We start from the raw sequence: 12218 nt of genomic DNA, 5'->3' as shown, positions 1-12218 counted from the left end.
AAAATCTTCGTACACTTAATGCAGGTTACTTCGTACAATTAAAATCTTCGTACACTTCATGTAGGTTAGTAATAAATGAAATTACAATAAGAGATTAATAAAACGATAAAAATAAACTAAATATTCACATTTCATTAAATAAATGATACTATACATGCAACACGTTATATCTTGTTCAATTAATTGATTTGGTAATTACAGCATTATTTTTATCAATTGTTAAATTTTAAAATAATTTTGTAATATTTTTATCAGAGTCATAATCAGTTAAATAAATAAATAAACTTTTAAAAAAATGATTGTCATTCAGGCAGTAGTCCAAATATTTGTGTTTGATTGGAGGTGTTTTCAATCAATTTGCTAAGTCCGAGGATTGTTTGAAAGTTAATCAATTACTGTGAAAATGCGAGGGAGTATTCTGTCTCTAGTATTTTTACTGGCAGTGGTTGCAGGGTGCTATGGAGAAGAATGGTGGGAACATATAATCCTTTATCAGATATATCCAAGGTCCTTCAAAGACAGTGATGGTGATGGTATTGGTGATATCAATGGCAAGTAAAGTAACTAGATTATTTTTCCTTTTGTAGAATCGTAATTGTAGAATCGGCATCACCATGTTTTTCAATCAGATTATTTTTTTTTATCCAAGAGGAATTTCAGTATTGACTGAATTACTTATATTAGAATATATCGTAGTCGTACGGGAGAAAGTGACCAACTAACAAAACGTAAAATGTTCAGGAGGGCCATGTAAGTCACTTTTGTTCGGCAAGATAAATACTAATGCAGTTAGTCATTTTTAATAAGTCAATATATTATACTTCCAAGTTTAAAATCCTTTGGGATGTTTTTCAGGGCAATATTAAGCTAGTAAGATATCAAATAGTCAATGATCACGTTTTTGTAAAATATGCACTTGGTCGCTTTCTCCTGTATGACTTCGATATATGTAAAGTAGACTGAATACAGTGGAAATGCGTTATTTTAGACGAATAAGAAAGAATAATAAAACAAATGTACAAGGCGAATGTAGTTGGTAATAGAAACAAAAGAAGGCCAAGAAAATTTTGGCATGATCAAGTATTTCAAACACGTAAGAGTGGTCAGGTCAGGAGTTGGAATCGGCGGGTACGTATGATGAATGTGGAAGAGGCTAAAATTGTTTGCAAAGACAAATTGGAATTAGCTGTATGCAGCCCGATTCTAACTCTCACGTGACGCTCTAAGTTTTCATTACGTCATTCGTGTCTCAATATAAAAAAAAATTGTGACGTTAATTATGATACTTAAAAAAAACTCTTACAAGAAAAAACTATTTCACAAATAATAATGAAACAGTTAAAACAATTAAAAAAAAATATGCATCACTTTTTGGTAAATTATCATATCAAAATATATACCAAACGGATACTTCACTCCTGTCATAAAAACTCACGAAAACAGTTTTTCATCGTAAGAATTTTTTTTTTTTTATAAATCACATGTTTGGAAATTTAGTCACGCATTTATATAGAAGTTCTTATTTTAGTCTCAAGTAACATGTTAAAAGTTGAAATTAATAAAAAAACGCCCCATAATATTAAACTGAAAATACTTGTGTAGCTCTGTAAAAATAAAGAAACTACACTCAAGTTTTTTAAATCCTTCTCATAACTGAAGTAGCGCTGCCATTTTGGTTTTTCTCTATCGCACTGTGTTTTATTGGCGCAACACTTTTAAACGAAAAAATTGAAGGAACTTCTTTCTAAATATATATTTGAAAAAAAAATCTTCATCGTATTGGGTGTTTATAAAAATTTATTACAGAACAAGTAATCTAACAACATTTTTCTTTCAAACTAATGAGTTTCATTTTTATAATTTATATTTGAAGCACTTACTTTGTGATTTTCCATTTTAAAATTAAAATGTTACTTTGTTTTAAAATCACTACAAATATTTTATTATAACTTAATTATAATGTCTACCAGTTTCGAAGCAAACCACTTCTTTATCAAGACTGATTAATACTTGATAAAGACTATAATCAGTCTTAATAAAGAAACGGTTAGCTTCAAAACCAGCAGACACTATAATTAAGTTAAAATAAAATATTTCAAGTGATTTTAAAACAAAGTTACATTTTTATAAAAGTTTTATATTTTGTTTTTAAGGCATCCGCTCCAAGCTAGATCATTTTGAAAATATCGGAATTAATGCAACATGGCTGTCCCCCGTCTTCCCATCTCCTATGAAGGATTTTGGCTATGATATATCCGACTATTACGATATATCACCAGAGTATGGAACCATTGAAGATTTAGAAAACTTAATTGCTGAAGCGAAGGAAAGAAGTAAGGAATTAAATCAAAAAATGAAGTTCAAAACTAAATTTTACACTTTTGATATACATGAAGGGACAAAAAACAGAAATTCCAATTAAATCACTTTATGGTAACATATATAGAACTACAAGATCCAATATACATAAACACTTCAAACAAAATCTAACATATACCTATTTAGGTCAAAAGATCTTCGATTATTATGCAATAAAATTGTACAACCTGCTTCCATTTTCTTTTTGAAATACAGTGCTTTTTAAATGTAGATATTGGAAGTAGGTAGTAGATTTGAAATGAATTGCATTATTCAGCAATATCGTATTTGAAAAAAAAAATCATCATAATTTTAGGGGCATATTTTATAAATTAAGGGCGCATTTTTGTAACTTTTTATCTGTGATTATGTAAATGATAAAATAAACAAATAAATTGGTAAAATCTAAAATTAAATATTTGTGTAGATATTCGAATTCTGCTCGACTTCGTCCCGAATCATACTTCTGATGAATGCGAATGGTTCCAGAAGTCTGTCCTACGGGAACCAGGATTTGAGAATTTCTATGTGTGGCACGACGGGCGGGATGGCGGGGCAAGCCCACCGAGCAATTGGGTAAATAATATTTTATTTTAGCTGAATATGAAATTCAGGATTAATATATTATAAAATTATACATAATACGATAAGCTTGGAAATTTAATACCCTCTATAAATAATGACATACATAAAAACACTCACAAACTCGAACCAAAATTACGAAGAGAGAACGCAAAATAACATCTATTATTTATCAACAAATAATTTATTACAAGTTGACGTTGAAAACGAAATCAAACTATTTTGAGTAATTTGCTCCATAGGTCGGAAAGTTTAACATTTGTGAGTTTTTCTTCTTCTTAAATATCTGTATTCCATGTTCGGTTTCCATAAAGGTTGCTCTCTGTGAAATTTGGAAATCTATCGTAAAATAATATATCTCACTTTTAAGCTAGAGACTAAGTTAATCTGCGCCGTGCGCTCAGTTACTAATCTGAACTACAACGATTTATATGTGTACGAGTATATCCACATATGTACTCAAAAGCTCGCCGATAAAGTTCAAGTACATTTTTCAATGTAAATTTGTCCATTTATGCAAGAATTATTGGAAACTTATGAGACATGATACAACTTTTACAATTTATTATAGATATCTGTATTCCGTGGTCCGGCGTGGACTTATCACCCAGTCAGGGGACAGTGGTACCTTCACCAGTTCCTCAAGGAACAACCTGATCTCAACTACAGGGATCCTTATGTTGTTAGAGAAATGAATGTAAGTGTACTTATGATAAGAACCCTAATGTATCTACACAACGTATGTTTTGATAAGAAAACTTTAATGTAATTTTATTACAAAAAACCTTTAAATCAAATGATTTATTTTATATTTTAGAATGTCCTCAAATTTTGGTTGGATAAAGGAATATCGGGGTTTCGTGTTGATGCTATTCCTCACTTGGTGGAAGCTGATGTTGATGAAAATGGAGAATTTCCTGATGAACCCCTATCCGGACTTACTGATGATGAAGGTATTGACATAGTTTACAAAATATGTTAATACCTTCTTTGTTCCTTATTTTAAAAAACAATTTTATAACTTTTTTTAACCTTTGACCAGATTTACTGATAAAACAAATGTAAATGTTGTTAAAATGTAAAAAATGTCCTTTTTTTATTATTCAAAACATTTATTTTTCGATGAATGCTAACATTTAATTTTATTATTTTTCTTTGAATTTATCATTTTACGAAAAAAAAATTTTTTGAGGCCACCAATGGATTCAAAATGTTATAAAAATGACTAAAATATTTCAAAATAAGCTTAATTTTTATAGAAAGCTACGATTACTTAGAGCATATTCACACGAGAGAGAGAAATTTAACATACGAGATTGTTTACCAATGGAGAGCCACTCTTGATGAAGTCACAAATGATACTGGATCGGAAGCAAGGTGATCTATTATATAAATATTCCTACAGATATTAAAAAATATTAATCTTTATAAAAACGTTAAAAAACAGTTCTCAAGTGTTTTCATTAACATTTGCAAGATTTTTTGAGATTTATTTATTTTATATATAACTTCAGCATATATGCATTTCATATATTGATTTGATGATTGAATCTTTTAAAAAATGTTAATAAATATAAAAATTTGCGAAATCAATCCTATTTAAATTGATTTATCAGTTTTTAGACAAAAAAATAATTTAAGGGTTTCTGATAAATATTTATTTTATTCAACCCAATCGTAGATAGTGTCAAAAACTCATTTCAATGTAAAAAGATGTAAAAAAGATGAAGTCACGAAATTTTAGTTGTGTGGTTGTCAATCATGGGTTAATAATAATAAAGTGATCATTTAAACCAGCCGATGATACGTCGTAAACCTTGTTATTACCCAGATGTCCATATTCATATTCACCTTTATTGAGTCGTCAAACAAAAACAAAGAATGTTTGAGAACTGTAGTTACCATATTCAGTGTTTGGTATTTCGTAAACTTACACTGAAATATTGCAATTCAATTAAAATTTAACCAATAGATAGGTCAGAAACCCTGTTAATATTTCCATATTCCTTTGGATCTTTTCCCTATTGTTGAAATAAATTAGGAAGTCCGTTGATTTATCAGTGTGATTTCATGCCTTTAATATTATTTTAGAATTTTGTTGATGGAAGCCTCGAGTGAAATGGATTTGGTAATGCAGTACTATGGAAATGAGACGCATGAAGGTGCTCATTTTCCTTTCAACTTCATGCTGACCTATATGGATAGTTCAACAAATGCAGGCGATATCGTTAGTAATATATTTCGCTATTGTGATAACGTTCCAGAAGGTCACCTCGCGAATTGGGTGGTGAGTTGGTACATAATTTAAATTGACAATATTTAAAATGTTTGTCATTGTTACGACTTATTTTTTTTTTGACAGATCGGTAACCATGATCAGCCAAGAGCTGCTTCCCGTTTTGGAGATGAAAGAGCCGATGGAATGCTCATGTTGTCAATGCTTCTCCCAGGAATTGCAGTTACGTATAATGTAAGTATTTCAAATTAAAATGATCTTTAATGCATACATATAGTGCGCAATGCTTAAACTTAGAGAGAGAATGAATCACAGAAAAGGTGTGAGAGTCCAGGGACAAAAGATGGACATAATAATATTTGCTGACAACGTTGCTTTGATTGCTGATAGCGAAGAGGAACTCTAAAAAGCCTTAACAACCATAGAGGAGATTCTCGTGAGCTAATTCAGCATAAAAATAACACAAAAGTAATGGTCGTAGGCCGGATCGAACAGCGAGCGAGAGAGTCCATTTCTGGTGTACCCCTAAAAAGTGTGAAGGAGTTTGTATACCTTAGGATGACCGGTTGAAAGGCGAGATTGACAGTCGCATTCACTAGGTTAGACTTGAGTTTAACAGAAAATCAATAATATTCCAATCTAATATCATAGATAAAAAAAACGCTAACTTCTTGTCAAAACATATGTATAGAGTGTGTTACTGTATAGCTGTTAGACATGGTGTTTATTTGAAAGAGATATTCTTTTATAAAAAATAATGAGATATTTTTTAATAATTATAAAAAAATAAGCTACATGTATGGATTTGATTTTTTTTCCATTTCTTATTTTATATAAAAAGTGAGTAAAATGGAATTCATTGTAAATATACTATCTACAAATCGAACAATTTTTTAGATGACATAATTTTAGGATAATACGCGTTCATGAGATTATAGATGCTTTAGTGTAAGCCACGATTATGATTTATGTATTGAAATTGAAAAAATAGTAACAGCACAATTTTTCAATTTTCAGGGAGAAGAGATAGCTATGAAAAACTTCTTTCTGAGCTGGGAAGACACAGTAGATCCTGCGGGATGTAATGCTGGAATAGAGTTATTCAACTTAACATCCAGAGATCCTGCCAGGACTCCATTCCAGTGGGACGACTCGGAGCATGCTGGTAATATTTTTAATGTGGAAAATATAGCAGAAAAGAAATTAAAGTATTACTAAATCTAAAAATCTAAAAAACACATACAACAGTTGACTTTTTCAATACCATTAGGTATAAAATATACATTCAAAGCAATATAAAAATAAATAGTTTTTTTATCAAAATAATTTTTATTATTTTGCAGTATGATATCGCCGGCCCCTACGTAAAGTACTCTTAAACGCAAATGTGTAACTTCACATAAGAGCGCTTAGAAGTATTTTTTTTTATTTATTAATGGTTTTACCTGAAATTCTAAACTAGTATTACACAGTTAAAAATGCAATAAAATAATATATTAAATAATTTTAAAACTTTATGCTTTGTCAAAATTAAGTAGTTAGCGTTTTAGGATTTCAGTTCATTTCGAAAATTTTATGTAGATAGCGTCTTATACGCCTGAAAACTAGGCGTGATTAATTTTATATATTTTTTTGTTCATTTATATTTGTGAATAACGGTTTGTTGATAACGTACACCAAATATCTCAAAATTGACAAAAATGTAGATAGAGCACTTTACGTAGGGCACGCCGATATATTACCTGCACTATCTTTTATTTTAACACATTAGAATGTTTAATTTTAGTTTTACTTAGTGAGTAGGTACCACTTTTTCTTAAAATCTACTGTGACACGTGTTTCGATATATTCCGCATCATTTTCAAACACCGCATGTGAATTTATTTACTGATTTGGCGTTTAACTCCATTTTAATTTATGTATTAATTTTTAATCAAACACAGGTTTTTTGAGTCTATTAAATTATATTTTATTTAAAAAAAAAACACATAAAAATTAATATTGTGACAATTGATTAAAATAAAATTGTTTTCTCAAAAAAGTTCTCGAAAATCACGTTCAAAACCACCAATGATTTAACTATTACATTCTTTAACTATTACAATACTTTTTGTATTCAAAAATTGATATTTGATAATTTTTTCTAGTTACTACGTATCCTAATGAAGAAATCATACATTCGAACATTGAAATTTTTACTGTTTTTCTTTAAAAAAACGTTACTTATGTTAGTATATATTTCCCATGCCTGATGTACTTACATAACTAACATGAAAAAAAAAGTAAATACCAATATTTTAAACATAATTAATTGATCATTAAAAAAAAATTCAATTGTTACGCAATACGCAAATTAAGGGCTTATTAATAATATAAGTTGTAAATGTTCATATTATGATGAGAAAATTGATGAAATAACTGAATGTTATATCTATTATTCTATCATTAAAACTATTCTTGAAGAATAAACATGTTTTTTTTTTTTAAATTCAGGATTCTCAAATACACAGGGTAAAACATGGTTACCAGTAGCAGATAACTACAAGGAATTAAATTTAATGCTACAAAGCCAAGCTTCAAGGAGTCATTACACGGTGAAAAATAGCTTTATTTTGTTATTTATTCATTATCTTCAATGATTTATAATACAAACAGAGAATTTTACGTTATAAAGTAGGTACATGTAGACATTACGAAAAAGCCCGAGTATAATGCTTGGTAATAGTAATGAATTAAAAAGCAAAGCAACGCTGTTATATCAAATATATTTTAATTGATGAACGTTTTTTTGATTTAATAGTAATGATAATTATTATTACTTCCATAATCCAATAAAATAGAATGATCTGTTCTATCGTTTGCATATTTTTCTTATATTTCTTTGGAAAAAAAATTTTCTTTTATTATTTTTAGTCGAAGTGTTCAAGCTTCTTAAATTTAATTCAATGATATTTTAAAGTTTTGTTCCGAAATATTTGAAATAAAATATTTCATTATTATTTTTCAAAATACATTTTTTTCAGAACTACCTTGCCTTGGCCGCTCTGCGTCAACATGACCTTTTCAAATACGGAGATTTGATGATAAATATAATGGTTGACCCTGAAAATATTTTCGTTTTCACTAGGTAACTTTTCACATATATGATTTTACGTTAAGTTATTTTAACTATATCATTTATTGAACTGGATTGGAACCTGAAGCATAGGACTGACTTACTTTACTCACCTTTCTTTCATGTAAATAATTATCATAATAGCACTATTTTACTACGATACAGTTTTCTGTGTACAAGATGTGGATATGTAATAAAATTGAAGAAAACTTTGGAAATGATTTTTAAACAATATAACGCTACATCATTTTATGCAGCACCCTAAGCATTAAGTTTAGATATGAAATAAATTTGAAGACCGAGACAAACGAAACTTAAAATCTTCAAGTATGATAGTGAAAGTAGATTTATTGATATTCATATAATTATTTCCAGAGGGTTCCTGGGAGGAGATCGTGCCGTAGTTATAGTCAATACCGGTGATAAAGAATACCATGGATTAAATATACAGGCTGCGTTTCCTGAAGTGAAATACAGCCTTACCGTTCGTGTTACCAGCGTCAATTCTCCAAGGCAAATTGGGTAAATATGAATATAAATATAAATATATGCACATGTATATTTGTATCTTCTGTTTTCGTTTTTCCTACTTTCAAGCACCTTTTCGTAAATTTTCAATCCAAATATATAATACGATTTTAGGATACTGTTTTATTTTAAATGGTATACTTAATCCTTAGTTAAATAAACATGTTTATGATTTTTTTATTAATTAATTACATCTACTTTATTCTTCAAATATTATTGCCATTATGTCATTGAAAAAAAAAATTATATATAAGTTTATTTTTTAAAGGTAGCCATTTGAGATCTTTTCTATTTTTACTAGATTCTTATACCTATTTTATTAAGCACTATTTTCATACCTTAATTTAGAAAAAAATCTAAATTTCCTTAATTTCCTAGAAATAATATATTTTTTTCAATATTTTTGTAACTTTAAGCACACTTAAATTAATACAAAGCACATTTGCAAGGTTTAGTTGAGACTTATTTACAGGAATCAACAGGTATCCTCTGACAAAGTTACAAGGCAATGAATTTTCCGGGGCTGTGAACCGTACACGCGGTACATTATACGAGAATTAGTGGTGCAATGCGTTGAACATGCAGGCTCGTATTGTTGGCTTTTTGACTGCATATTTTCACTACATTCAAGTATGAAATAATGCACGGAGAGATAAAATATTTTCAACTGCGAGTTTTCTGGTTTAAATTATTGCGAATTCATTTTTTATTATATTTCCTTTGGGAATTATACAGTTTGTACATAAAAAAAGATTAAAAAAATGTATGATTGACAATGACAAAAGCCAATTAAAAAAAAATACACGTGGGGCGGAACGCCACAATATCAAAATATTAGTAAATCCATAAACAAATATTTAATAAAAAATGTGAATGTTCTTCTGTATAAACATTCCTAATCTCCCAAATGTAATTATTTTAATATTTTTACACAACATTGCATTCAAATGCACTCGTGTTAAACACACCTGTAACAGGTAAAGTCAGTTTGAAAAAAATGTTTTTACCGCAATGGCAGCACCATCTGTTGGACGTAACAACAACCCACTTGATACTAAACATCATAATGGCTGAGAGCGTTCTTTTTGACATTGTTGACACAAAACTTTTTTAATAATTTAGATTTTTTTATATTTTCATTGCTCCATAAGCATTTCAAATTAAATATATTAAAAATGTGTGCATTTTATTTTTCATTTTACCCAGCTCAGCTACAACAATGCGTGGCCGGGTACAGCTAGTGTGTTAATATTTTTTAAATATAGCATAGAATATATTTAATTGTTTTTTTTTCTTCCAGAAATATCGTACAGTCAGGATATATGTCATTATATCCCTATGAAGCATTGGCTTTTACATAAAACAAAATATGAATGTTTAAAAAAAAATTAACATGTGCGAGTACTATATTACAATTGTGAATAATATGAAATGAAATCAAAACAATTTTACCAAAAACTGTGTTTTTTTGCAATGCATGTTTCTGTTGTATTTAATAAAGTTGTTTTTTACATACTACATGGTTTTTTCAAGCTTTTTCATTTTTATTCTATGTTTAAAATAACTCAAATGTTTTAAAATTCATAAAAAAGTTAATTACGCGCATAGGCGAAGATCCATAGAACGCGGCGATTCGTTGTCCAGGGCAAAATTGCTGGCTCCAGGTCGAGTGGTCGCTACTCTTTGCGCTGGATGCCTCAAATATAAATGCCTGACTCTGACCTGAATGAAAGCGCAAGGCCAACCCTTAAGCGAAATTCTATAAGTACGAGTATTTATCTAGTTAACCTTACCCTTACTGTGCTAAAAAAAACTGCGCGTTCCGGTGCTGTGTTTTTTTAAAATATTAAAACATAGATAATCTGATAACTTTTAAGAAAAGTCTCTTTATCATTAGAATCCTAACTGTCCATCAAACCTCCTCCCCTAGATTTTTCCTCAACCTCCATCCCTACACTCCCTTTTTCCTTTGCCCTCCTTATTATCATCTAATAATTTATGTTTTTTAAAATGTTTGAGTACAATCTTTCCTCTGATTGCAAACAGCTATACATGGTATCAAACGTTTTGATCAATATCGCTAGTCTGTTTTTGGTTGGTTGAAAGATATAGCTTTTTAGCAATAAGACCGACAATGTACTTATTTCTTTTCCGTACATAAAGTTTAAATAAGTAAATGATCACCTACATTTATTTTATTTGAAGCTAAAAGTGATGTTTATTGAAGTTTGATAGTTGAAAACATAAAAAAAAAATCACCGACTCACGCTCATTAACGAGAGAGACAACCACCTCGGTTGGCTGCCCGTAAGATACTTCTGACGCATGTCTCAACTCAGTTCATCACTAGAAACACAACTGCCAACTGAGATGGAATATCTCGCGTTCCGATATCATCAAGTAAAGTAAGAGTGAGATGTAAATAGCGTCGCATTTTCAGCATGAATATATGTACGAGTACCTACGTCACCCATTGGCACATTTTTAATCGTATTTTAAATTTTTTCCCAATTCTCACAAAATATCTTTAAAATGTGCCGGTAATTGTTTTTTTTCATTCAATGCGTAAATCTGAATCTGAACTTATTATTTATTACATTTAAAGAGATATCAAAGTTATTACAAGCAATGTGTACAAGTTGGACTCACCGGAAAGAAAGGGTTAAACGTTGTTTTCTGCAGCGAGACGCAAGGGACAAAATAAAAAAAATAAAAAAAATAATAAGCTAGGGTTAAAACTATTATGTATCCATAGCTTTAACTGGGACAACATTTAAAGATGATAATACTAACTGAAAATTCAGACGGGCCTCGTTTAGTATATCAGGATATTAAAATTTATATACTGACCCTTTTATAGATATTGCTCACTCCTTTCAAGAACGTCATAAAAAAATCAACAATTTTAAGTTGAGCATGTTTTTGGAATGCCCAGAAAATGTACCATATCCTAGCAAACGAGGCATATTTTTAACTTAACGCTTCATGGCAAATAGTTTTGTATTTGCATTTTGAAAAAAAAGTATAATTTAATATTTTTTTAAATATGCAAAATATTTTTCAAATGGAGAAAAAACCTTCAGGTTTTACTTAAAAGATCTGTTGCACAGTAAATAGTTTTATAAGTGGCTTGATATTTATTTTAAATACATTGTATTATATTTTTAAACTTTAAAACAGGTTCTCCTGAAAAATCAAGTTTTTTGATTTATGACGTTCTTGAAAGGAGTGAGCGATATGTCGCTTTCACACTCGCACAGCTTGCCCTTTTTGATGCACAATTGCGCACTTTGGTGTGCCCATATTTTGACACTTGCGCACACTTCCTTTTCATCTGTAATGAAAAAAGTCATTAATAGATAATATTATTTGAAAATAACTAGTGAAGACGATTTCGTC

At 29.5% G+C, this 12218-nt stretch overlaps 1 protein-coding gene across 1 annotated transcript; it reads left to right on the top strand.

The window, feature by feature from the left end:
* Positions 1–403: 403 nt before the first annotated feature.
* On the top strand, positions 404–10256 carry LOC148305909 (maltase A1-like). Its single transcript, XM_088265807.1, has 13 exons — positions 404–551; positions 2154–2333; positions 2786–2934; positions 3512–3637; positions 3758–3893; positions 4200–4317; positions 5032–5227; positions 5303–5410; positions 6194–6341; positions 7670–7770; positions 8200–8303; positions 8667–8813; positions 10120–10256. The coding sequence occupies exons 1-13, from the start codon at positions 404–406 to the stop codon at positions 10178–10180; spliced, it is 1722 nt and encodes a 573-aa protein (XP_088121933.1). The 3' UTR covers positions 10181–10256.
* The last annotated feature ends 1962 nt before the right edge of the window (positions 10257–12218 follow it).

Source organism: Brachycentrus maculatus, unplaced genomic scaffold (genome assembly GCF_059751285.1).
Source record: "Brachycentrus maculatus isolate JH-2025_06_01 unplaced genomic scaffold, ASM5975128v1 h1tg000258l, whole genome shotgun sequence".
NCBI classification, from domain to species: domain Eukaryota; kingdom Metazoa; phylum Arthropoda; class Insecta; order Trichoptera; family Brachycentridae; genus Brachycentrus; species Brachycentrus maculatus.
This window is presented reverse-complemented; position numbering and strand designations above follow the sequence as displayed.